The 27,310-nt window shown below is 41.8% G+C and overlaps 3 protein-coding genes across 7 annotated transcripts in view; all 3 read right to left on the reverse strand.

Annotated features, from left to right (window-relative positions):
• Positions 1–196: 196 nt before the first annotated feature.
• LOC117452784 (protein PERCC1) lies at positions 197–6,944 on the reverse strand. Its single transcript, XM_071204053.1, has 2 exons — positions 6,315–6,944; positions 197–202 (listed from the first exon to the last, which is right to left on the reverse strand). The coding sequence occupies exons 1-2, from the start codon at positions 6,942–6,944 to the stop codon at positions 197–199; spliced, it is 636 nt and encodes a 211-aa protein (XP_071060154.1).
• Positions 6,945–9,149: 2,205 nt separating this feature from the next.
• LOC117447943 (toll-like receptor 2) lies at positions 9,150–12,152 on the reverse strand. The gene is made up of 2 exons (XM_034084971.1): positions 12,113–12,152; positions 9,150–11,602 (listed from the first exon to the last, which is right to left on the reverse strand). Exon 2 carries the CDS (start codon positions 11,592–11,594, stop codon positions 9,204–9,206), a length of 2,391 nt encoding a protein of 796 aa, XP_033940862.1. The 5' UTR covers positions 11,595–11,602; positions 12,113–12,152; the 3' UTR covers positions 9,150–9,203.
• Positions 12,153–13,201: 1,049 nt separating this feature from the next.
• Positions 13,202–27,310, reverse strand: part of tmem131l (transmembrane 131 like) — a 49,870-nt gene continuing 35,761 nt past the window's right edge. Inside the window, exons 8-34 of one of the 5 annotated variants that reach the window (XM_034084851.2) lie at positions 27,112–27,189; positions 25,862–26,015; positions 25,210–25,268; positions 25,020–25,125; positions 24,799–24,895; positions 24,431–24,575; positions 24,059–24,229; positions 23,895–23,964; positions 23,686–23,809; positions 23,510–23,579; positions 23,303–23,412; positions 23,084–23,153; positions 22,771–22,904; positions 22,353–22,495; positions 22,039–22,225; positions 21,591–21,776; positions 21,160–21,309; positions 20,487–21,042; positions 20,282–20,394; positions 19,923–20,092; positions 19,635–19,835; positions 19,404–19,482; positions 18,953–19,059; positions 18,683–18,815; positions 17,839–17,909; positions 17,553–17,686; positions 13,202–13,616 (exon numbers count right to left, since the gene is read on the reverse strand). In XM_034084851.2, the coding sequence (XP_033940742.1) occupies positions 13,299–13,616; positions 17,553–17,686; positions 17,839–17,909; positions 18,683–18,815; positions 18,953–19,059; positions 19,404–19,482; positions 19,635–19,835; positions 19,923–20,092; positions 20,282–20,394; positions 20,487–21,042; positions 21,160–21,309; positions 21,591–21,776; positions 22,039–22,225; positions 22,353–22,495; positions 22,771–22,904; positions 23,084–23,153; positions 23,303–23,412; positions 23,510–23,579; positions 23,686–23,809; positions 23,895–23,964; positions 24,059–24,229; positions 24,431–24,575; positions 24,799–24,895; positions 25,020–25,125; positions 25,210–25,268; positions 25,862–26,015; positions 27,112–27,189 (3,936 nt within the window). In that variant the 3' untranslated portion in view covers positions 13,202–13,298. Of the gene's footprint in view, positions 13,617–17,552; positions 17,687–17,838; positions 17,910–18,682; positions 18,816–18,952; positions 19,060–19,403; positions 19,483–19,634; positions 19,839–19,922; positions 20,093–20,281; positions 20,395–20,486; positions 21,043–21,159; positions 21,310–21,590; positions 21,777–22,038; positions 22,226–22,352; positions 22,496–22,770; positions 22,905–23,083; positions 23,157–23,302; positions 23,413–23,509; positions 23,580–23,685; positions 23,810–23,894; positions 23,965–24,058; positions 24,230–24,430; positions 24,576–24,798; positions 24,896–25,019; positions 25,126–25,209; positions 25,269–25,861; positions 26,016–27,111; positions 27,190–27,310 lie in introns of all 5 variants that reach the window. The other 4 variants (XM_034084835.2, XM_034084827.2, XM_034084843.2 and 1 more) reach the window with 4 other exon arrangements.

A 27,310-nucleotide genomic window follows, 5' to 3' on the forward strand; every position in this document is an offset into this window, starting at 1 on the left:
CACGGTGTTTATATTCTTATTTATACAATATGTGTGCTTATTCTAATATCATAAGACAAAAGTTGGTTCCATGTTGTGTGCAGTGAGAACGTGCTAGAGTGAGGGGGGCCCCCAAGCCAAAGCTTGCTTAGGGCACCCAAAAGTCTAGGGCCGGCCCTGGGAGGAGGTCTCTGTCAAGTACAACCATTGGTAGATGTTACACCTGAAAGAAAGATAAGGAAATAAGACAACACAGGAGGACAAACAATAACTTGCTTTTGGCATTGAAATGGATTAGAATCTCACCTTTTTCCGGGATGTCAAGAACAGTAGCGTGGCGTGGGTAAAAAATTAGGGGAAGCCAATACTACGTCTTTATTTTGGGTCGGTGGGGTGGTCAATGTAATAACGTAACCAGATGAGTGATTACAGCGCCCGGTATTATTTTACACACATTTGTCTCATACAGATACAGGACTTACACGACACGCCTGTTATCTAACTCAGGGGTTCCCAACCTTTATTGTGCCAAGGACCGGCAGATACATTAAAAGAAATTTGCGGAATTTAATTTTTTTTTGATAAAATATTTGTATATATTTATAATTCTGCAAATATTACGATAAACTCACAGCTATTTCGCGGCCCGGCAGTAACACCTCCGTGGCCCGGTATCAGTCTGCGGACCGGGGGTTGGGAACCCCTGACTAACCGACAGGTCCGCACGCACTCTCCAGCCGAAACTCTCTCGTCTTCTTAATTTAAGCATTTTCTTATTAATTTATGCAGCCAACTAAATCAGGAGACATTTCAAGTTTTACGTCCGATTCGCTCCTTTTTTCCTCGCTGTACACAGCTCCAGTTTGGGCATTGGCTTGTCATCAGATTTAATTTGTAGTTGCTGCTGTAGCGGAAGTTTAGTACAATTAATTTTGATGAAATACTCCAAATCTCCACCCTCCATAATTGCACTTGCTTCAGTTGCTTGCCACTTTCTAACGGCGGTGATGACAGTTGCAGTACGAACTGAAGTTGATGCGATTTGATTGATTGATAGATTGTGAGGCAAGGGAAGCCAGCCACCTCTGGCTTCCCTTGGCATGGCCCTGACTAATCACAGGTTGGCAGGGGCATGACGTGAGCCTCGTCTGATTGGTCAATCACTCAATCTTTTTTCACCAAGGGAAGCCAATTTCGGCTGGCCTCCTCTGTGTTTCTCAATCGCGAGGATGCTGGCTTGGTAGTCGCGTACTTCCAAGTCACTTCCTTCAGAAACGAAGCAAGTATGCTTCCAAGCCACGGCTTCGGAAAACGAAGAAGAATGGAACAGGCTAACAAGTGTGCCACTCTCTCTAACGGTTTCAACATAAACTGTACCGAAAATAAATACCTCACATGTCTATCTAATTATGAACTTGCTTTACTTTCACGGAACACATTTTTGGTGATAACAAACAAATGTAACAAAGTAACATATTTACCAACACATGTTCTACGCCACTATACTTACATTTAAATGTCTGCTATGTCGGTTCAGCCATTCTCCGCAAGGGTTTTTAAAATTGGTCCGTGCGCAAAGCATTGTGGGGATTTTAAGGACGCAAAGTCTACCCATGTGCAGCCTCGAAATTTCCCCCAAACCAAGGACGCAGCCTCGGTGGAATTCCAAGTATGCTGGAGATTGGAAAAGTCCTTCGGCGGCACTCGATGACGTAGCATCCTTGAAATATTGGTTTGGAAGCCAGAATCCTCGAGATTGAGAAACGGCACCTGTGCTACTGTTTCACGATAGAGTGGCTGTTCAACACACGTTGAACAGCCTTTTAATTATAAATTCCGTTCTCTTAATGTCTATTTGGTCCAACGTTGTTGAATTAGAGAAGAGGGGCTTCTAAACGGGATTGTATGCGGGGGTGGAGGGAGTTAAATATTAGATAAATATAACTTTGGTGCGTGTAAGAGTGAGTGTTTTTAGCAGAGCCATATTGTGTCCTTGTGATTATGTTGATTATTACCTGTCTGTATAATGTTGCAGCTCAGCTGATTTTGGATTGATGGCAAAGGGAGAGGGACTTAAGTGAGAGTGAAAACACAAGATACGTTTAATACTATTGTTTTATATAAGTAAGCATACATGTATTATATCACTGTATTATATAAGTAATCTTGTTAGTAACCTACTGTATGGCAGGTGTTACAGGTGGAGAAGCAAAACTGCAAGACTGCAAACTCACAAGACAGAGAAATCAAAGTTTGTTCTCCAGAGAAGAAGTTGATTTCACTTCAATTTTTTATTTCATATTTTCTAAAGATGTGGAAATGGCAAAAAAAAAAACTTAAGAGCTGTAACCAAGACAACTGTAACAACATGAGTAGAGAGCCACCAAGGTTTTTCAAGTCCCTCTCTTACTCCATTTTTACCAGATGTGGGATATCGGGCATGAAATAAAGCTGCCTTTCTGGTGTTGCTGGATGTGGCACCGATGTTTTATTTTATTTTGGTCCACCCCAAAGGATTTCCACATGGCTCGGTTAGGGCTACCCATGTCGGTGGTGACATCAAGCACATGTAGCCCTATGGATGCTGCCCTCTGTATTATATCAATAATGATTGGCCTGTACTCTGCTCCATTGGTAGAATTGCCAGTGTAATGATATGCCACTACTTGCTTCCACCGTGTTGTGTTTCCAGCCAACATAAACACACAAGCATGTGCTGCCACCCCTGTGTGACCTGATAAAGTCACATCACCGTACAGTTTGCCTGTAATCATGTCTAACTCCACACTTGGTGTGATTGCTATTTTATCCAAGGTCAACACACACTCCCTTTCAAGGTCTGTCAATCTATCTGCCTTCAATTTTAGGAAATCAAAGACCTCTGTCAGTGTCAACACACCAGGCTCAAACTTAACACATTGCATCCTTCTTTGCAGTGTCCTTATTCCTGGAAGGGGAATCTTCAATTCCTGCAGAGTTTTGTAACCCGTTGGTCCGCACCCAAAGCGAATTTTTAAAGCCTTCTTAATTGTCTCATTGCTCCATTTCATCCCCTTTGTGGTGAGTCTGCCTAATGCCTTAAGTTGGTCTTTTGAAAACGTTTTCTTATATTTCTTGTCCCTAATTTTCATTGTTGTCTTGAGAGCTGCATTTTCCTTCCTGATTTTTCTTAGTGCAGCCTTTGCTTTTTTGGTGATTCCTTCTTGGCTCTTTAATTTTCTCTTTAATTGTTTTAATAGATCTGTTTGATCTATATGGTTCCCTCGTATGCTGACTGGCTGCTGGTTTCCTCGTATGCTGACTGGCTGCTGGCTGAGTGGGTGGTGTCAGCCCTCCCTGTCTCTCCTCACTAGCCATGTCCTCTCTTTCTTCACCCTCACTTTCCTTTCTCTCAGTCTCCTCATCCCTTCTTCCCTCAATCTTTGAGACTAATGTAAGTAGAAGACATGGCACTGTACATTTTCGAACATTTTAAATATTATACCACTTAAAAATAAGAAATATTACTTTTGTTACTAAGAGTTCATACTTATTATACCTGTGTCACCTTTCACACTATAGCTGTGATCATGAGCTATGGGCTTTGTAGATACAGGTCCCGGGGTGAATCGTGGTGAAGGGGCCCTTCTCTTTTTGACCACAGGGCGATGCACGAAGATGGTGGGTATAGCCTCTGCTCTCAGCCTAGTCTTGCCCTTTTTTGTCTTGACAAACTGGTCTGCATCAAAATGTGCCTGCGGAGTGACTTGAGGTTACTTCACACACAGAACAACTCAGTTTTGTCTGCCCACATACATATTCCATAGTGGTTGAATACACAGTATTAGGAAACACTTTATACTTACTGGACATGTTATACTCATTACATACTGTATATAAAATATGACCAAGAATGTGAGACAACTTTATAGAAATTCATATCACATCTGTTACTGATGCCATTTGTCATACTTTGTTAAACTAACAAATAATAAAGTTCCATAACTTCAGTTGGGAACAAAGACCACATCTTATCTCCCCAAGGCAATTTCACATCCAATAGGTGTGCTATATAGGTGTGTATAACCCTTTCTCCTGTCTGTTACTCCCTCTTTCAGCACAAGAACCAGAGGGGGATTCAATGGAGCCTGAATACCTGCACTGAGACCCTCACCCTGCACCCTGAGTCTCAACCCTCAGTGTTTTTCAAGCCTTTCCCTGTTTTTTTGTATTAAACAAAACATTAAGCTTTCCTAATGGTGTGGTTTTCGTTTTGTGAAAAAGTGCAAATGCAGTGTTTGTATATAATTACATCACATATTTTTTTGCTGTTGGTCGTGAAATTGCTCCTGCTGACTTGAGCCAGCCATTTTTTCCTCCGCTCTGTGTCAGTGGGGAAGCCGTACATTCGTACTCCTTTCTCTGAGCGATTTGAGCATCCCCAGGCAGCACAGCAAACCATGGTGGCGACTAGGAGGCAGCACAGCAAACCAGGACAACACAGAGGCAAATGCACCGACAAACTGCATGATATGCTATTCAATGTTTATTGAATTCCATGTATTTGCAATGGATGTTCCTAAAACAACACATTTAACATCAACATCATCATCATCATCATCATCATCATCATCATCATCATCATCATCATCATCATCATCATCATCATCATCATCATCATCATCATCATCATCATATGCTGCTAGTCCTGCTGCTGCTGCTAGTCCTTTGATAGTCACCTGTCGGTCTCCTGTCCTTTCTGAAAGCCATAAAGATGACATTAGTCATTTAGATAACTTGTGTCCTCAATTACCATGGGATTACTGAAACTACCATGAATTTAAGAAAATGGTAGAAACTAATCTAATCTGAATTTTAAAGCATTACTTTAGATCCCCTCCCTCTAAATATATCAATAAACATTAGAAAGTGATGCTCCTGACTACCATACAAGTTTAAGAAGATAATATTGGTTTTAAAGAATTCAAAGCTATAAATAAACAACAACAGGCTCTTTAGCCAATGCACTGTTAGTAACATGTAAACTAGTTGTTCACACTAATCCTAATATTATCACATAATATTAGAAAATTATATTTTATTTTTTAAAACATATTGATGTAAATACATACACATATCGATTTGTTGTATAAATATTGCAAATCAAAACCTTTATTCACTAATAATTACCAACAATCGTAGTTCTATCTCCTGTTATCAATGCATTCACATTGCCCGCCATGAACTTCCGGGGAACGATCCTCGTCTACATGAACCACGTGACGATAACCATTTTTGGACTTCCGTTGTCATAACTCTTCTATTATATGGCTCTGGACTGTTCCAATCACTCTATTCACTTTGAATGGGGTGACGTCAGGCTTTGCCGAACTGCATTGTGGTTCCGTCGCGTCGCTTTGCCTCCGTTTCCAATTGCTTCAGAAGTTTCCCCCACAGTTATCACATCATTTATGTTTATAATATATCCCTTTAAACCTTAACCTCTTAAAATAAACAAACAAAAAATTATAAATGACCATGAAAATATTACCCTCAGCTGGGAGAGATCACAAATGTTATTTGTTGACGCTGTGACAACCCCCGAGAGAGAAGTGGAGTACACTAGGACATCACTACGGCAAGGTGAGGAGTTAAACCCTAGAGGGTCAACAAGGACGACAAATGAATAAAAGTAAGAAAGAAATTGCAAGAAATTAGATTTAGCATTACAAACAGGAGGAAATATGGTCTATGATAAAGTAAATAAGTGGGCTTGGCTGTAGAGCGATAGATTTTCTTTTTAGAAACAATATCCTTGCCTGGAAACCAGAACATTTTGCAAGCTCATGTTTTATTTGCTCCTGCAGATGCGTCTGGTCCCCCTTGCTTCGGACATATTTTAAGCAACTTGAAATTTGTGGGACTAATCATAACCATTTACCTAATATGGCACATTTTCAAACACATAAATATAAGATATACTGCGCACAACACATATTGATTTTTTTTTTTTATTAAACATTTTACAAGTAAATATCAAAGTTGAAATGAACATAAATAGAGTTGTTTTCAGTCCCAGCAGGCTGTTGTGGTCAATGCTGCATGTGTGTGTTCTCTGTCAGTGTGTGTGTGTTCTCTGTCAGTGTGTGTGTGTTCTCTGTTAGTGTGTGTGTGAGCTCCGGGTTGGCATCCCAGTTGGCCAGCAGGTCGCTGAAGTCCAGCTGCGTGCTATCGAGGGTGTGTGTGTTGTGGTGTGTGAGCGGGTCGTATTGCATGTGTGTGTTAGCGTCTGTGTTGTCCTGTGAAGGTGTGTCACTGTTTGTGTGCGTTAGGTCAGGTGAGTTACTGAAACTGACCAGAGAGCAGCAAGGGCTCGGCTCGGTCCAGAAACTGAGAGGGAGATGTCTCTGGACCATGGGTCTGCAGCGGACCTGACTAGGGCCCTTGTGCTTGAACAGTTCAGCCAGGGGCCCCAGACCCCAGCCCTTAGCAACCCCGTCTCCTCGATTCTCAGCACAAGTCTTCAAGATGTTCTCTGGCTCCTCTGGACTTCCAGCTCTTGCAATTTTCAGCAGGTCGTCATAGTAACGCAGACGACCGCTGGTTTTCACGGACACCGAGTCGCTGTAGATGTCACAAGCTTCCTGATCACCTGAGCAGCGACCGAAGTACCGCTGGACGTCCCGGCTGATGAGATCTGCAAACCTGAGCAGCTGCTTGGTCACATCCAAAGAGAAGTAGGCAGGATTCAAGAAAACCTCCTCCAAACATTCATCCTCTTCCTCCTGGGCTTCAGATTCTTCATCTTCGTCCTCTTCATCCTCCTCCTCCATCTCTCTTTCCTCCTCATCTTCCCTCAACTCTGGCTTTTCTTCCAGCATCTCCACATCTTCATCTTCCGTACATGGAGAGTGCTGGAAAATCAGAGGAAAGTAAGATGGAATCGGGGCCTGAAGGAGGAAGTTTCTGATGACGCCAGCCGCCATGTTGTCTTGTTAACACTGGAGAGACAGTTACAGAGGAGGAAACAAGTTAGAATCAAATAGAAAAGCAGTTTCTTGATATTTTGAGAATTCAAAGTTAAATGTAAAAGTAAATGTTTTATTACCTTAGCTGCGAGGTTCAGGTGAATATTAGTTGAAGTCAGAGGAAAGGTCTGTTGAGGGATCCTCTTTTCTGAAGGTGTGTGTGCATATGAAATACTGGACTGTCAGAATCATCACTTTATATATACCTCAGCACGCGGCTGCAGACGTGTGTGTGTCTGCAGTCTGATGAGGCAGCTTTCAGAACAAATATTTGCATGCCGGATTGGCCAAACACACATTGTTTACTTTATCACTGGGCAACCGGGGAGGGGGTCCAAGGCTAATGGATCCTCTGCTAGGGGATGATGGAGAGTATTTATACACATACACACACACATCATTGCTTTTTTCCGTCCCTGTTATCAGGCTAGTTAAAGGATAAAAGAGCATGAAATCAAATCATATGCTGTTTTGACTTTTAAAGGGTAACACTCTAAACGGACATCAGCAAATGGAGATAGAGTTCAGCCTGCTCTGCTATCCTCAGAACATGACGCACTATAATGTTCTGTGAAAAGAGCACATGACATAAAAGTCACAACAGTCAACCTCCCAAACTGCCAATCCTTGTCTTCAAAATTATTATTGTAGACAGATTCACCATAAGTGTTACCCGAGGCTATTGGCCGGCTTACTGAATAAAAACGTTAGAGCACAGACGCAGGTGCTTTTAGTTCAGGTTGTAAAAAGTGCTCTCGAGAAACAAACTGCTACGGATGAGCAGATTTGCACCTTGCATTGTAAAGCTGCTTAAATACATTTACTTCAATCTATAGAGAAGATTAGATGGTTAGGTTTGTATTATTGTCATAATTATTTTGTTGTCAAAAAGCTTTGGTCCATCTCTTAATCTCATATTTTCCCCACCCAGTCAACAACATTTTTAACAATATTAATCAGGGATACACAGGGCATTTGTTTGGACTAATTTCAGCAATGGGTGTTACACAAATGTGGGGCTCCTGTAAATATTTATTCCAGCACGGCGGTATATGTGGGATCCAATCACTACATACACGACAGTAACTAAGTGCAACAGAGTGGCTCATTGATGTGCTTTAAGCTTTAGGGCATATATAGAGCTATGGAACAGAGTATCAGGATTTTAAACATGCAAACACTAAATAGAAAGGACCAAATCATTGTTGATTCGGTTAATAAAGAGCATCGAGAATCTTAAATGATATCCCAAAAATCATGACGTGGCTTTTCCCTTTAATCTAGCTTTAAAGTAACAGCAAACTTTAAAAAATAGGCAGTTTACTTAAAGTAGATAACACAAAATAAAGAAACTTTATGAATAACATGCAGGTGCATGACGTGTCAATCATGAAAGCAAGGATTTGATGATTTTAAGTTTCACTGATTAAGTCCTGTACACCAGATTTTACTGACCCTTGCAGACATCTGTAACTCTGCAAATATGTGTATGTGCTTCTGTTTATATGTGTATATTGAGCATTAATGTGTGTGTGTGTGTGTGTGTGTGTGTTATCTGGACACCCTAACTCCCCTGGCCTGCCTGTCATCAGTATCCAGGCTTCTGTGTTGATTTTAGAACTAAAGATCAATAGCGGCAATATGTCAGCTCTCAAGAGCCTGACAATGAATTACACACGCTTTTAGGCACACAAGAACATGAACACACATAAACACACGTGTCTGTAAAATTAATCATAATGAAATGTAATGTAATAATAATAATTCAAAAGTATATGACTAAGTCAAATATATATAAATTATTATTATATATATTCCTTTTTGAACCAATTACAATTCAGTCAATCGCCCTTTAGCTATCGAGTACATTACCGGTTGTTTTGTCATCGATATTTGTCTCCCAAAAAGGTTGTAACAGCGCTGTTTTACAAATGTAAGAAACACGCATATATTTAAGATATTTTAAAAGTTTGTACATACTTTGAAAATATATATGGCATAAATGATTATCAATTCCCTCTGAGATGATTGGGAATGCATACTTAGTTAATTCACTGTGTTTGGATGTGGCTTTGATACTGTAAATATTGAGGAGGCACAAATAAACAACACAGATATTTTATTGAGATATTACAAACTTATACTTTGTCATATTTATCAAATTATAAAGGCTCTCAAAAGTTACAGAGTAAAAAAGCAACAAAAAAAAGCAAAACCCTAAATTAATTCCACATTGTAAAACTGTACAACGTTCCCATTAACAGTCTCAGGTTTTTTGATCGCTGTTCTCAAACTGTGCCAGAACCCGGGGATCTGATCGTGATCCTCAGGCCACTCCAGGTACGTCTTGGAGTTCATGACTCTCCGCAGCTTGCAGAACTTTTTGGGGACGGTCTCTTTGTCAATGGGCTCCAACAGAATCAGCACCACTGTGTCATCGTTGTGGTCAAACAATCTAAAATGGGTGTAATCCAGCTCGTACTTGCACCATTCACTCCTGATGAAGTTCTGAGAGAGCACAAACAGAGTTCTGTGACTCTTCTCGATAGCGTCCATGATGTTGTCCAAGATCCAGCCTCCAGGAACAAAGTCTCTCTTGTGGAGGCAGAGCCGGAGACGAGGCTCCACCTGCTCCAGCTCCGGGACCAGATGTGCCTCCACCCAGCCAGAGTCCATTTCACTGTAGGACACAAAGGCGTCATACTCAAGCTCTCCCTTTTTTAACTTTGGCTTCCTCTTGGCTCTCAACCAGGCCCAGGTCATCCTCATGTACCACACAACGCTGAATTTGTGACACAAGCCAACAACGAGCAGAAAGAACAACAGGATGCCTGAGCAGAGTAGAGAAGAAGCTAAAGCTGTGTGGCATTCAAAGACTGACAACCTCTCATCCACCGCAATCTTTCCCCTCACAGCGTCAGGGGAGTCACAGACGTACGACTTTAACCCATCAACAAATGTGACTTGATGATTTGTCAAGCCACTCCTCATTAAGTCTACAAAGTCACATGAACAGACATACGTGTTAGTACCAGCCTCCAGACTGCTCAGATTATTGTAATCATTTAGATTTTTGCTGCTGAACGTCTGTAAACTGTTGTTCCGAATGGAGAGAAATGCGAGAAGAGGGTATAAACGCCCATCTGGCAAACTACTGATCTTGTTGCCTGAAATGTATAACTCTGTTAGAAATGGTAGTTTCATATTGAAGACAGTCAAGTCATTGTCTGATAGATCGAGGATGTGTAAACTCAATGGCAAACAAGGGGTCACTTTTGTTAAATGTGTTGATGAAAGGTTTAAGAATTGGAGATTTAACGGCCAGTAACAAGTCTCAGGCATAGCCTGGAATGTATTTCCACTCATGTCAATGTTTTTAAGTCTATCCAGTTTGGTGAAAAGCTGACTGTTGATTGACTGCAGATGATTCCTGCTGATATTGAGCGTTTGCAGTCTCCAATACCCACCATCGCACATCATTTGGCTAAGAGCTATATCACTTAACAGGTTGTCACTGACATCCAAATACTCCAGCACTAACAGAAAAGCAGAGTATGTACAAGGAATGAGAAACAACTTGCAGTTTATCACAGACAACCTTCGCCCCGCTTTCACCAGAGTGTACAGGAGAAAGCGGGTAGGGAAGCTGTAAAACTCAGAGATATCAATGTTTTTCAAGACAACTACCTCAACACTTTTAATTTGTGGGGGAGATAACACCCCCCCCACAACATGACTTAATAATTTAGAATCTTCAAGTGCCACCATAGTTACATTAGAGTGGGACAGACTATCTAATAATGCTAAAAATGGTGCAAACGTCATGGTAGCATTTTTAAAAACAATACTTGTGGTTCCGCTATCGTAGAACAATTGAAATGGGGACATTTGCTCAGTTGTGGAGAACCATGTGTCAGTAAAAGTCAGGGTTGTGTCAGGGTGTACAACATCAGACAGTATATCTCTTACTAGTGTGAGATTTCTTGAAAACGGGCCATTCAGACCAAGGCTCACATATTTAATTGGCCCAATTTGTCTCAAACTTCCTTTTGTGTAGCTTAGCAGATTGTTTCCATCAAAAACCACCTCTTCAACACCACTGAGGCCAGAAAAGTCACTGTTTCCGACAGATTGAAGGTCCGGTCCTCCAATATGTAGGATCTTTAATTTCTTCAGTGGCTGGAAAAGATTGCCTCGACCCAACATTTTGTATTTGTTCCCCAACAGATTCAAGCTCTGAAGAGAAGCAAGACTTTCAAACCATCCAGCAGACAGTGAATCCAGTCTGTTGAAAGACAAGTCTAATTTCTGTAAATCAGTCAGCGGGACAAATGCTTGCTCCTGGATCTTATGGATTCTGTTGTTATTCAGGATCAAAGACTGTAAACTGGCAAATGCAACAAAGTCATCCTTTGTTATTGTCCGTAGTCTGTTGAATGAGAGATCGAGTCCAGTGATGAGCTTTGAGGGGGCTGCGGGGACCGTTGTCAGGTTTTGTCTCGAGCATTTACAGGACGTTTGTTCACAGCTGTGACACTGTGGTCTCGAGAGAGGGATGCTTTGATGCATCAGCAGAAGGACACACATGAGAAATGTCATGAATCTCATATTGGTACCTAAAAACAAAAACATTTAAAAACAACCATCAGACCTTTAATTGCAAACTGTTGTGCAAAACAATCTGTGATTGTTTTTTTTAACAATATTGTTAGCTGAAGCTAAACATTATAACAGGTTATATTTATCAACTACTCAAATCATCTGAGATTACTATAACATAGAAAATACCTATAAAATGACTATCTTCCCAAGGGTAGTTTGGATAATTAGAACACGGAGAAACTCTGCGAAATAAAAACATTTCTGTCCTGAAATAAAACCAATTAAGAAACTATAACATTGAATAGAACATTTTTTGTTTCAGTCTCCAAACTATTTATATATATATATATATATATATATATATGACGTTTCAAAATTGAGAATAGCAAACATTATTTTCCATATACATGTCTGATTTAAACAAATCGAACCAATGTATTTGTGATAGCATTTTTAAATATTAATTTATGATCTACCACATCATCATAAAATATTAATAAATTCTGCTTATAAATTCAAAATACCTTGAGTCCTGGAGTCTCACAGCTGAAATCTCTCTTCTTCTTCGGCACAATTGGGGCATTAGAGAAAAACGTTTGCTTTTTATACGTTTCAGCATCACTTCTCTACACCCCCCCCCCCCCTCCTCGTGCAGCCGGACACATTAGGAAGTAGTGACAGGAATATAAACATCCGTTTGGCAGAGCTTTAGCTCCCTGTCACGCTGCCCAAACGGGTAAAGACGACTGATGAATTGCATTTTCCCGATTTTCTTTTTTTGCACCTTGAACCACAATGGAGCGCTCTGTTAGTCAAGAACAGGATACATTGTTTTACCTCTTTCCTTACCTAAAAGGAAGGAACAAAAGGTATCTGCAGATCAAACTTGCAGATACCTTTAGCCTGGTATGAGTCTGTTACTTTTCTGACTTTCTTCTTTCATAAAAAAAAGTTAATATTTATATGTGTACACCATAGACTGTATGATATATATATATATATATATATATATATATATATATATATATACACACACACACACACACACACACACACACACACACACACACACACACACACACACACACACACACACACACACACACACACACACACACACACACACACACACACACACACACACACACACACACACACACACACACACACACACACACACACACACAGAGCCGTTGGAGGGGCAGCCAAAATACTAATGAATAAATGGACCAGCTGCATGCCATTGGGCACCAGCAAGAAGAAGGTTTTCTAGTATGTTTTCTCCCATTGGACACCTTAGAGGGCAGCGGCGTCTTCGTTCCCTTGACCTTTGCAAAGTAAATGATGACGCACAGACTTATGGCCTCTGGTCAGTGATTGACATCGTCAAAGAGTGCAGCCAAAACAGAGAGACGAAGGGAGTCAGATAAGGTAAATACTAGATTTTCTAGTTAAAGTAAAATGATGTTTTTCAAGTACAAAACCTTTTTTTATTTTCTATGATCAAAACTGCAAAACATCTAGAAAAATATACAACAAATGCTTAACCTTTCACAACATTTAACATTTGAAAATGGGAACATAAAAGAGAAGGAATATTCACATTTTCCCCATTAATGATAAAAGAACATTCATTTTTATTTCCTTTCTTTTACATAACATGTTTTTATATGCTTGCAATTATTGTTAAGGTGTGCCGCTTTCTGTTTTTTAAACATCTCCACAGTAGCCAGAGTCGTTGGAGAGTTGTGAGTTGGAGCTGCGGTTGGAGGAAGAGTTCCATATGTCCAGGTTCATGTGTGGGCCGAAGGGGTTGAAGCTGGAGTACAGCATCGGTGCGCAGGTCACCTCTGGCTCTCGGGTGAAGGGGGAGTGAGGCGGGGTGATGGGGGACACGGGGGACACAGGGGACATCGGGGCTGAGCGCTCAGGGTGGAAGTGGCTCTGATAAGGCTCGCTCTGAGGCGTCCAGATGGATCCAAACAGGCTGGACATGGGGGAGAGGCTGCGGGTTCCCGAGAAGTATGGCTGCGAAGAGAAAGAGAGGTGATTATTATTTGTTGAGACACTTTTTCTGAGATATTGTTGCCACTTTATGTGCCGTCCAAAGCTGTATCAAAGTATTATACGCCTATGACCTTTTCTAACCTCACCTGTCTCTGTGCTCTGCTACCACCGGCTGTCTGATCCCTGCAGTGATGACCTGGCTGTCGTTTCCCTACATTTTAGTCTCTCCTTTTCGGCTCAAATTAAATGACCTTCTCGCTCTGGTTTCCCTCCATCATAACCAAAAATACTCTACACTAATCTTTTGGTGATGGTGGTTATGTCATACGCCATGTAAAGGCAATGTCCATTGTTTGATACCAGCTGAAGAGCTTTGACTTCCCTGACCACTTCTACATGTCGCACTCTCAAAATATAAAAATACAATATAAATAAGATATATTTTTTAATAAATAAGAGCCAGTAAAGCCATGACTTACTGCTGTAGGTTTTTCTTACAGTACATGCAAAACATGCAAAAGCACAGAAATCGAGCAGAAGTAAATGCTTGAAACATTTGCGATTGAAATGCATTCTCTTGGGCAGTGCCACTTTAGTGTGTGTAGTTACATTACATTACATTGCATTTAGCTGACGCTTTTATCCAAAGCGACTTACAATAAGTACATTCGACCAGGAAGACACAGTTTTAAGTACTCACTAAATCATAGTTTTAGTTTTTTTTCATTTTTAGTCATTACACAGTTTCCCTTCAACGATTACCTTAAGCATTCAGCCAGACGGATACTGGTATTTTGAGGTAGAACTTTTGAGAACAGCGGTTGAGAGTAAACAAATTAAAAGTATCTGATACCTGCCTTTCTTGTGGAAGTAAAATCAACTTCCACAAATGTGGGCTATTAAAATAAAAAAAACAGAAGCTGCATTTGCAGTTTGTATTTATGAGTTTGAATCTATTTGTGTATATGTGCTGAACAACATACAAATTCTGGTAAAAGTGCTCAAAACTCTAGTTCCTCATTCTGCTCGGCAACTTCAGCAGATTAGTTAAAAGAGATGAGAACTTCCTCTGTCTTTGCTATTTTCATGTACACACAATTATCCAGTTTTGCATTTAATCTGGCTGTATACATGTTCACACACACAGTGTCTGGCTTTCAGTGCACAGGGGTGGGGTGGCAGGTACAAATCATCTTGACCATCTCAGTTCTTTGGGCAGCAACAAGCTGTCTGATTGGACTAATTCATGCGATGTGTGTACTTTCTCAATTTTCACAAGTACATTTTTCTGTAACTCTCGTAATGCAACAATAAAAAAGTGCGGTTGTGTCAATGCATGTGGGGATGCCATACACCAGGGGTGCCCAACCAGTCGATCGCGATCGACCGGTCGATCGCGGGGAGATTCCCAGTCGATCGCGAGATGTGTCTAAAAATAGAACAATGTTAATGTCCTGAAACATAATCTTCCTATCCAGAATAATGCACTTGAACGCATCAAAGCTTTGTGATTGGCCGGCGTGACCCCATGTGTCGGGGCGTGGCTGGTGGGCATTGGGCAGTATTTCGCTGACGTTGTCCGTGTCAACAGGAGTGACAGTCCGCACACACAAAACAAGACCGCAATTATGGCAGAAGCAAAAAAGCCCAACATATATAATTTTCACTCCGAGTGGGAGGATGATTATTTTTGTATCCATTTCAATTCAAAGTCCACCTGTCTCATCTGCAATGCGAGCGTGGCTTTACCAAAGAAGGGTAATTTAGGAGCGGCATTTCAAAACAGTGCACAAACGCTACGAGACGGAATTCCCTCCTAATTCTGCCCCACGCTCCAAAAGGGGAGGGGCCTGAAAGGACAGCTAAATGCACAGCAGTCCATTTCCACCAGGCCCAACAACAAGAGCAAGGCTGCTACCAAAGCATCTTATCGTGTCAGTCACGTTCTTGCGAAACACATGAAGTCTTTCAAAGACGGCGAAGTTGTGAAAGAAGCTTTCCTGGAGGCTGCCGACGCGCTTTCGGGGGACAGTAAAAATAACAGTAGCATTTCAACAGGTTTTTGATATAATAAAAACTCAAGTTAGATACCGTTATTAATCAGCTGTAAGTTTTAGTTTGAACTTATTCATTATAATTATTGTACCCAATGGTATAAGAATGCAAACATTCAGATCTGTTCTGTTTAAATTGATTATAGGCTATTATCAATTCAGGTTAAGAAACTAGTGTTGCTTGCATCCTATTTTAAAAAGGCATTTATTTTTATACTCTACTAAAATGCAACACAAAAAGGGTTTGATTCTATTAATTTTGTCTTTTTTTATTGCACTTTGGCAGCAGATTCCTGTGTAACTTCAGATCTGAGTTGTCTTATTAGTAAGCCTAATTTATATTTTTGTAGCAACACTAATTTTATATAATGGCAAAGAAAAGGTTCAGTCTTTTATTTTTTTCCTGTCATATGTGGCAGCACTGTTCAATGTTTCTTGAAAACATTACCCACTGTATGGGACGTGTGGATAAACTCCAACTCTGTATCAACAACACTGTTGTGTAACTTCAGTTAAATACTTGTATGTGTGTTGTTCATGTCAATAACCTGCTAAAAAAACTGAGGGTTAGGCTAGGGTTCTTTTTCAGAAACAAGTCCTGTTTCTCGCTTGAGGCCAGGAAAAGGCTAGTCACTGTGACCTTTTTACCTGTGCTGGACTATGGGGATCTGGTCTATATGAATGCACCTGCCAATTGCCTGGTCAAGTTAGATGCTGCGTATCACAGTGCACTGAGATTTGTGACAAACTGTAAAGCATTAACCCATCACTGTACCCTGTATGCAAGGGCTGGTTTGCTTTCACTAACTGTACGGAGGCTCAGTCACTGGTACATTTTTATATACAAAGCCATGCTAGGGAAACTTCCATCTTATATCTGCTCCCTGATCTCACGGAGAATTGTAAGTGGCTACTGCCTGAGATCGCATGCTGTGGTTTTATTAAATGTGCCAACTGCTAGGACTGTCTTAGGGAAGACAGCTTTTAGATGCGCAGCTCCTCTGTCTTGGAATGGTCTGCAAATTAAATGGAAACTGAACAATCTGGTGCCACTAAATGTTTTTAAAGCTCGGTTGGATGCTACTCAATCAGAAGCTATTGGTACCTGTTTATGTGGATAATTTTGTAAATGATGCTGTATGATGTCCTTTTGTTGTTCTATATATGTTTTTATGTTTCATGTGGAACTACTTGAGCAGGTCTCCCTTGGAAAAGAGATCAATGATCTCAATGGGATTTTATCTGTATAAATAAAGGTTTGAAATTAAATGAATGTGTGTAGATTAGAAAGAGGTAAGATAAAGGATCTGCAGTATTTTCTGAGGTATTAATCGTACAAAGGTCAGTTTTATACAAGTAGAAGTGTGTATTTACCTGGTAGTAGGCTGTCAGTAATGGCTACGCCTCTCTATTTGGACTGGTAGATCTCGACAGACTGGCAACTTTAAAAGTAGCTCTCAGTTCAAAAAAGGTTGGGCACCCCTGCCATACACTGTAATCACAGCACAGACGCATCCGAAGTAACTAAGAACTAAAATTCCTCACGGTCAGTTTAATGTCGTGTCACATGATACTAAACTGAACATGTGAACACTAGAATAGCCAACTTTAGCAGGTTGAGTTGGTCTTTATACTACAAACTCTCTGTTATGAATCAACTTAATATCAAAACAAAACCAGACCATTGAAGATATCACATTGAGCTCTAGGGAAGCCTTTTTCACTGTTTTCTGGCTTTTTATAAATATCATTAATATAATCTGTGGATTAGTTGATAGTGGGACTCGTTAGTTGCAGACCTGTTCCCAAACCTAAATGAACCCGCCCTGAATATGATTAACAGGATCCAGCTGCAGCAGGAGAGCAGCTGGATTTAAAGCCTTTGAGCACCGTGCCTCCTCACCTTGCTGCCCACACAGGCTGCTGTGTCCCAGGCTGAGGGCGACTCCTGCGGCGGCTCCTCACTCCAGCTGCTCTGGTTGCTGTGTGCATGCTGGACCTCCTGACCGGGATAACCACTTGGAAATGTTCCATTACCTACGAGACGATTAGAACAAACACTATTTCAATAGAGAGAAACCTAAGTTAAGCAGAGTCGATGTTTTATTTAATGAAACCAAATAAAGAACCGTGTGGTACAAATACATAGCTTGATTAATGAATAGGAAACGGCATGTCATGATTTGTACCTATGTATTTCCTTTCCTCACAGTAGGTGTAGGGACTGTTGCACTGGCTGTTGGCACTACTCCAGGTAAACCTGCAGAAAAAAGGAAACATTTAAACGGACGGCTTTAACAGCGACAGATTAAACACAAAGACACATTCAACAGCAACACGAGGGTAATTATTCAAAGTGTAAACCGGTATCAGCTATCATGCCAGGAGAGATGTACAGTATCTTAATAATTTTTTAGCCATTTAGATACAAGGCTCAGGTTGCAAATATGCATTCACACATTACCCTGGCAGCAGTTGTTTTTAAATAGAAGATACACATTTGAAAGTAATTTTAATTTGGTCAGAAACTATTTAAGGCTAAGTTTTGGTAAAAAGCAAGTACCCGGGTGAATACATTAAGTCAGAGGTTTATAAGGAGTACATATATATTACAGATCAGAGAGACACAGTATATGAAGTAGTATAAATATATGAAGTATGATAAAAACGCAGCAGCAGATTATTTTCTGACCCTTTGGGTGCAGAGGAACCACACAAAAAGTGGACAATTGTAAATCTAACATAACGGTGTGATGTTTATCAAGTTCCTTTTTTCACATCCGGCAGACACGGGCATTTATGTGGAGTCATGTATTTTTCACTCTCTTTTTTTGTCTTAACCAAATCCTTTTGAAATCAACTGGCTCTTCAAGTTGTTTAAGGTCCAAACTTGTTTAATTAGTTCTCAAAAACGTTGTCCATCTGCTGTTTGACATAAAAAGGTACCTCTTTCACAGAACAATACATTTCATCCATAGTTAATATAAAAATATGGATGACTTTATTTGAACAAACCTGCACTGGAACACTTACCCGTTGTATGAGGCGGAGGTTGGTGGCTGAGGTATGTAGGGCAGGGCTTCGGTGGTGTTGTATCTGAACTCATTGGTGAGGGGGATGGACGGAGCGGTCCACGTCTCTTCAGGCAGATACTGACCTGTCAGATCTGAGGGAGCACACAACCACCCTTTATTAGAAAGCAGAAGTAACGCACAGATCTTACTTGTTGGAGACAGAAGTTTATCTAAGACTTTGCTTTTCTTTAAAAAACATAAAGTATGTATCTGCTATGAATATCTTTACCCATGGTCCGGTCTACTCCTGCGGCCACGGCAGCAAAACTCGGAGCGAAGCTGGGCGCGGGGGGGTCGGGGCTTTGGCACACTTCTTTATGGTACAAGCTGTTCATGCTGAACAGTTTCAAAACAAACGGGATGGATTAAAAACAATGGAATATTTTCTTTCGTCTACAAACAATACTGATCATGTTTTTTACAGTGGAAAATCAACATTGCCTTAATTATTGTGCAACATAAGTGTACGTATCAACATATTTGAGTTCTTAATCCATTGCATGTGTTTTTTTCCCCTGATTTTTTTATTTTGTCCAAATTGACACGCAAATAATGTTTCTTTTTTGCTGACAATCACTAACATATACTAAGGTAATGACCTGTTTCTGAGCAGGCTCATGCCATCATAATGGCTAATGTTGTGTGTGAGTAACTGGGTGAGTGTGTGTTTGCTGAAGTACCTGAGAGCCTTGTAGTTTTTATTCATGTTCTGGTAGCAGTCTCTCTCTACTGGGTAGCCGCCGTACTGCATGGGCTCCCCTGGGGGGAAAACAACAACAAATCTGTTTTAAAACAATATCAAAACCATTCTCACCTGTGACATAATAACAGCCACAGTTTTTTACATGATGATAAGGCCTTATGTTGTGGGAAGTAAGCAAGTTTCGTTCTTCCGAAAAAGTATTTCTCACTTTTTCTAGATGAGGTAGAGTAGGCGTGTGTTCGGGCGTCTTTCTCTCCCTCCATGCTGCTGGCGCTGCTCCAGCTGCCCCAGCTGCCCCTGCTGGCCCGCACGCTGCCCGACGAGCTGCCCGAGTCCGAGCCCGACTCACACACTGTCCCACCCTGACGCTCGGTGGCACACTTCCGTCGAGTACGAGCAGGACACACACCTACTGCACATCAACAAAAGCAGGTGTTATTGTTTGTTGGTACAGCTGCAGAGGAGTGGGTGACAGACAAGAGATGAGGACACCCACCATTCTGTTTGAGGGGGCTCTCAACACTCAGTGCAGGCTTTGGTGCTTCTGACTTGGAGATGTTGCAGCAACGGTTCCTGTTGCGGGGTCCGCTGATGTTACGCTCGCTTGTTTTCCACTCGGGTTCCTTCTCCCTCTCTTGTATCACGACCACATTGGGCTCAGGGGCGCTGGGGCCACACAGAAACAATAATTGGACATCTCATCTTACAATGTTTAGCTCTTTATTACACTGTTTGCTGTTGTTTGTTGCAATGCCATTGGATGCTGACTTTCACTTTTTTAAATTAATTATGGTATATATCTGAATAAATGTGAATTGATTCAAGGATGAGCACAAAGGTAAAGGTCAGGTCTACCTGGAGACGGTTTCTGTCTTCCTGCGACTCCTCTTTCCCTTATTATTCCCTGATGCCGTGCCAGTCTCTGCATTCTGTGCTTTCTGTTTCTGGCCTTTGGCTTCTTCTCTTAGCTGGAGACAGAAGAACATAAAGTGATGTTTTTTCATTAATGAAAAGTAAAAGGTAATTGAACATTGAACATAAGTGTCAGCTCCTTCCTTACCTCCATTTCAGAGCCGTCCCTTTTCTCAGAGTTGATCTTCTCTGCGTAGTGCTCGGTGCACTTCTTCTCTACAGGCCTGCACAGCAACAGGCCGGGTCTAGGTCCTGGACCTACTGTCACGTTATCTGGGAAACTAGCAGGCGTTTCCATGGGAAACATAACCGCTGCTGGCACTCTTTCTTCTACAGTGCTGTGGGAGTCGTCTTTAAAGTCTGCGGAAATCTTTTTATCGTGCTCATTGATGAAAGCTGGTTCGTTGTTGTTGCAGACGTCGGAGTCTGGTGTCAGAGGAGGGTCCTGAGTCAGGTCTTCATGCTCTTCATCCATCATAACAGCATCAGGCGCTGCTGTGGACAAGCTGGACTTATGTTTGGTGTAATAGAGTGAAACCTTGTGTTTCTTCTGTGCTTGGGTGGGGGTGGTTAAGGAGGCTTTCTTTGAGGATGGTTGGGGTCGCTGGACGGGGCTGTTTGCCAGGGCTGGAGAGCCACGCCCCTTTCCTTTGTCTGAGGTGTGACAGGTGTCCACATAGCTCTTACAACTACCCTTTGTTTTACTGCACAAACAAGAAAAAAACAACAACATTTAAGTATTTTAATCTAATTGCAGTATTTGTCTTTATGTAAAAAGTCTCACATGGTGCATACAAACTATTATAAAACACGGGACATACTTTATGCCGTTGGGTGTGATGTTATTGACGGAGTCGTTGTCGCGGGACAGGACAGAGTTGTGGTTGCTCCTGATGCTGGGGGAGGAGAACTCACTGAGGATATACCTGGCCTGATGCAAGGCCATCAGACACACACCGAACAGAGAGAAGCTGAAACAGATACAACAGATAATGCATTAAACTGACAGAGCTGAACTATGATTTAAATAATATTTCTCTAATATAGATCTACATCTAGAAAGTAAATGACCATCACTGCCGTATCATTAAACATAATTAAAACACTTATCTTTAAAGGAATATTTGGGGTTTGTCACGTGAGATAACTTTCATGTTCAAAACAGATGCCGGGAAAAATACAATGCTTTTCGAAATGAACACGTTCATTGGGCAAAATAAGAAAACAAGTTAAACTACATTTAGATACTAACCATGTGAAGATGAGGGTGGCCATCCAGAACGTTTCCTCCCAGCTGGGGCCAGGGACCACCTGAGCGCAGAGAGGCAACATGTGGTGGGGCAGCGTCACGTTCAGGGTGAAAGGGAAAGAAGTGCCGCGTGATGTCACCAGGGTGAGGTCCCTGATCACCCAGGAGGAAGTGAAGTCTGGCGTGAAGCTGAGGACACAGACAGGGAGAGACAGTCAAAGACAAAGAAGCGGATATAGAAAGAGACGAAAGGGAAGCCATGTAAAGGACGAAGAGATTAATCAGATAGCGGCTTAACATATGTGATAACTGCATGGTTGAATAGTAAATGACCAACAAACGACCAAAGATAGAAAGCGTTGTCAAATCAGCAATGAAGAAGTAACACAACTTTCAAATATTAAGTAATTCTCAAAAACAAATCCACTGTAAATCAAAAAGATTGACTCACGCGATGGTGATCTCAGAGGAAGTGTTGTGGTCCAGGCTAAAGGGGCGACACTGCAACACCTCAAAGCCAAACCCCTGACACTTATAGCCGTTAATATTCATGGACATGACAGTCAGAGGAAGCTCTCCTGCATTCTCCACCTTGAAACTCTTCCTGATGGCAAACAGCGGCTTGTTGGTGCCCAGGCCTAGGAGTGACAAGCAGTAACGTTTTATATCTGTCTGTTGTTTATCTTTCTGTTCAAATCAATATACTAGAACTGATTTATTGCCATGTAATCATGTGGTGATATTAGGTTTGAAAAGTGATCTCACCATCACGACACTCCATGAGAGTCGATTGAGGGACATTGAAGCGCAGAGAGGATCCAGGGCCGGGCAGTTTGCCTCCGACTCTAAGTAGCTCTTTGGCCCCGTGGCCCTGCACCATCATCATGTCAAACACCGTCAGGTTGTTCCTGAAACACGGGCAAAAAGACACGCATAGTCTCACAGGATGTTTTACTCAACATGCTTAATAAAACCACGAGTAGAACATTGAAAAGTGTTCATGAATTCACAATTAAGGACCAACTAAGTCCAACTTATATTCAAATCATGTATCAATCACTATTACAATCTGCAATGCAAATACCTGGAAAAATCTCTTTAAAAAACCTCCGCCATTATGAAGGCTGAATAAACACATTGAAGAAGGGATGAACAAACTCGTCCTACTCATAGGAATCAGTACCTGATGATGAGAATAGTGGTGGTGGGTTTGTGTTCAGAGGGAGTAAAGACCACGGCAACTTCTCTGGCCTCCCAGGGCTGCAGCAGCAGACGCAGGACTCCCTCCCCCGATATGTCTCCCACATGCTCACCCGCCTGCACACACACACAGAAAGAGGGGGAAACGTTTTGGAGGGAAAGCAACATAGGCAAGAATGAAGAACAGGAGCGACAGAGCGTCCATGTGTTACGTACAACAATAGTTAGATGAGCATTACGTGTCGTGGGCCAAAACTCTAAATGAATAAATACGAAATGATTATCTCTGGATTTACCTTGGGGGGAGAAGCCAAGAGAGAAAACTCTGTGGAGCTGATGTTGACAGATAGAGGGCTGATATTAAACCTGCTAATCAAGACAGAGAAAAACTGTTAAGACAGATCACACAGAGGGACGTGCTCGAGCATGAGATACAATATCCAAACAGCCAAGTCACAAAACTGGAAATGAAAAATAATCTGCGCATATGGCAAAACATATTTAAAACAGCCTACCATTTGGTAAGGAAGTCCAGAGCCTCCAGTGGGGCCGGGTACAGGGAGAGGATCCGAATTTCTACAGAAACCACCGAAGAGGAAGGATTCTTCAGCATGAACGTCTTCACCTGAAACAAATACAAACACATGTTTTCATTGAGCTGCAGACAAATGGCAGCAATTGTAAATCCAGTATATTAAAATCAACTTTTCTGTCTCGCTCACCTTGCTCTCATTGACGGGTGTAGCACCAAAGTCCAGAGGAAGAGACGTCTCTACAGGGAGTCTGGGCCACCTGAGAGCATAAAAGGATTTACATGATCAATTATATTAACGGTGGATTACAAAACACACAATAAGACATATGACAAAGAAAGTTGTGTGTTGCATTTAGGACGGACCTGCAAGACAGTTTGTCTTTGTCGCTCTGCCATCGAGAGCAGAGCTCAGCAGCCAGTTTGCCGTCAACGGCCCAAGGGGAGGAGAAAAAGTCGGGGAGGAGGGAACGCTGCCACTCTGAACGGCCTGATTGTAAATAAAAAAATTATTAAATGAACAATGAAATAGATATATTTTGTCTCACTAAATGTCATGAGGCGTCATGTCTCACCTGATTCTGACATTCTGAGAGGGCACGGCCGTCCACACTCTTGGTCTGCCTCAAGCAACACATCCCCCTGCTGACAAAAACATCATCTATTACCACATCTGCTCCTGTAAACTAACCGCCACACTACTAACTTACTATTGTAGACACTAGAGTAGTTTGTTTACCTCGGAAGGAGACGAGTGGAAGTAGAGGGGGATGTGCAGGACTGTGCCCAGGCTGGTGTACAGACTCAGGGTGAACACCTGGTTGATGGGGAGGGTCCTGCTGAGCAACTGGAGGGACAGGACGTGCCAGGAGCCCTGGGGGACCGTCAGTGGAGCGCTGAAGTTCATAACCTGACAGACAGGGGGCGGCAGAGACATTGATATCAAAGTGTGTACTGAACTTGGGTTCCAAGTGATAACAGGCTGACGTGTAGTATACTTTGCCCATGTCAGAAATCTCTTGGCTTTAACTAAGACGTTGTTAAATGATCACCATTATATCCTCATCTAATCAGATGTGCTTCCTGTCATTACTCGAGGCGTGGTGCGTACCTTCATTACTCCCTGCCGCTTCGGTGAGAGGCTGGCGCTCGTCACAGTGAGCGGCAGGAGGAGGGAGTTCGTCAGCCACAGATCCACCTGGTCTGCGTGGCTTTGTTTCACCTGGACCAGGCTGAACAAATCCCCCATGATCCTTCTGCAGAAAGAAACAATAAATCACCATAACAACTCAGTTATTCAGAATCACGAGTTAGTGACACTTCCTGACCATTTAAGCGTTGAACAGCTACTGTAATGGACTAATCTTCATCACAGCAGGGATAAGAGATGTGACATTTGCTGCTGCTTGTGAAATTCATTTTGATTTCAAACAAAGGGAGAATCAAGTGCTTTGAATGAGTGTGAAACGGCTCCTCTACCTGTTATGTAGTCCAGGGAATATGTAGGTTGTCTGGTCTCCCATAGTTTTCAAGCTGATATGATTCATGCATTTCCCCGCGTGGCCTGGCAAAGAATCTGAAATATGAAACAAATGTGTTATTGTTCAATTATTACAGGTCATTTGGGGCGAATCAGATTGCCCTGAGAAGAAAATGATACGAGTTAAGAAGGATTGATTTGAAATGAAATGAGCATTTACCTTTGCAGGCCAGTGTAGCCACTTCTGTGAAGTTGTTTGCCTCTGGTCTCAGGAGAACCTGATTACACTCCAGGCTGGCCTCCACTTTCGATAGCACCTGCATGTCCTTAGGAGGTCAATAATATTGTCAAAGTCTATAAATAAAACCCATAATAAAGATAATATTGCAAAACCAAGAAAAACACCTTACCTTTACATAGAGCGTCTTGCTTCCAGAATTTAACATATACACTCCTATTTGTGGTTCCTCTGTACATAAAAAAAAGAAATAAGACAATTAGTTGTATTAACAAAAGGTGAACAAGGGTCGCCCTTAAATTAAGATGGCTTTTTTCTCCTGAAATGGTTCAATAACAAAGACCAAACTTCTGAGAGTGAGTGAGTACAGTAATATTAAACCAATACAGCTGATTACATTTTGTCTTCAGCCTTTGTGTTACTCTAAACAGTTAGCCCTTAAAAGAAGCACTTATGTCTTCTTATATTACTCTTAGGTCTTTCTTCTGGAGCATTACCATTATCTTATCCCTCCCCCAGTTACAATAAACAAGGCTCAGGAAGAAGGGGAAAGCAGCCACATGCAATTTTGGCATGAAAATATAAATACTATTCCGACCTTTTGAACTTTCGCTCTTAGAGTGGTCCGCCACAGAAACAGGCCTAAAGATAACCATTTACTGAGGTAATTTGAGAGGACATGAGGAAGCAGGAATACACCATAGTCAGTCAGTCAGTCAGTCAGTCAGTATCAAGCTGTGTGATATATTTAAGTGACGCTGTGCAACACACTGTCACATTCCCACAGCTAATTTGCTTTCAGACATTGAGTGAAACCAACCCACCCACTGCAGCCTGTCCATCAGTGGGGGCCATCAGCAGCACCAAGATGTGCTCAATGACGTAAGGCTTGAGCTTGTCCAGGTCAATGGGCCGGTCACCACGCGCAGACAGATTAATCTGCAGGCTGAGGCGCTCCTCGCTCTGGAGGCAGGACCCCTGGGACGGGACAGGAAAGACATACCAGTCACGCACCAAATAGAAGCATGATAACAATTTGAGTTCATAGAATCTGAAACTTATTACGATAAAGAAAAACCAGAAGTTGGATGCTAAAGAGAAAGTTTGAATTTAACCAATGAGCAAGTTGTTGAGGCGACGGCTTAAAGGAAACAAATGGAATTGGATAAGTGTGAAATATTTTCTTAGCTGTGACTTCAGAGTAACCAGACACTTGCTGTTCATTGAGAGACAAAAACAACCGGGCTGTAACTCACTCCCACCCCCCACCCTGAGACTAACACCCTCTCGTAGCAGTAAGTAAATGGGCCCTTGACGACCTGAAGACAGATGCACTGCCTTGGTGCCACGCGGGCTTTAAGGAGGCAATAGCAAACCTAATCCCTTGAAACCTAGCCCACTGTTAACTTCCCGTAAAGCTAATTTAATCTGAGGGTTTGAGCACTGAGCAAAGGCCAGTTCTCGATTATGTTAGCAACGTCTGAGGAGCAGGTGATGATCTTGGAAATGAGCCAAAGGTCACAGCTGGGACCCTCGTGGAACCCAACACCAGGACTATTTCAGTTTGCATCATTGTGACTCTATAGTTGGATTTTCTTCAGCCTCCACTTGCATCATGTGTATTGCGCCACATGAGCCCTGTGTCAATTATAGTCTCTTGAGAAAGCAATTAAGGCTGGCAAGACATCTCACCCTCCTCGGGGGTTCTGGAGGAAACAGAAGGTGCCCTGATGACAAGCCGGCTGTCTGTTTAAGTTTTAGACCAGCTAGCCTTCTGCTCAGAGGCGTGGGCAGGACGAGAGCAGTGAGAAACACTCACTACTACTCACTGAGTGGGAACAAGCTAAAAATGGCACAGGATCACATATCACCAAAAAATGCAGTATTTAGTGAAATACTTTTCCATTTTCCTCAAATTCAGCCATATGTTTTTCCCTCTCAAGCTCCGACTGCTTTCAGATTGAAGAATGTGTATTACCAAGATGAATTCAAAGACATACAAAAAAAAAGTTTGTAGTTAAAAGACTGTAGGGAACATGTACACAGAGGGCAGACCTGTTCTTTAAAAAGTTACCCGAGCATTGTTGAACAAGCTCTTGGGTAAGCTGCACTCCACGAGTAGACCCAGTATAGTGATGTTGGAAGCATCTTCCTGCAGGAGAAACAGTAAAAGACCATGAAATCAGGGGCTGAAATTATTTTAGCATCATCACGTTAGGTGGTCATCCCTTTCTTTAAAAGAAATGGCCTTTAATGATCACCGACTACTTCAA

The sequence above is a fragment of the Pseudochaenichthys georgianus genome, chromosome 1 (assembly GCF_902827115.2).
Source record: "Pseudochaenichthys georgianus chromosome 1, fPseGeo1.2, whole genome shotgun sequence".
Taxonomy (NCBI): domain Eukaryota; kingdom Metazoa; phylum Chordata; class Actinopteri; order Perciformes; family Channichthyidae; genus Pseudochaenichthys; species Pseudochaenichthys georgianus.

Bases quoted from the DNA above. Each gene is read 5' to 3' on its own strand.
- LOC117452784 (XM_071204053.1), bottom strand. From the start codon at position 6,944: ATGGCGGCTGGCGTCATCAGAAACTTCCTCCTTCAGGCCCCGATTCCA.
- LOC117447943 (XM_034084971.1), bottom strand. From the start codon at position 11,594: ATGAGATTCATGACATTTCTCATGTGTGTCCTTCTGCTGATGCATCAA.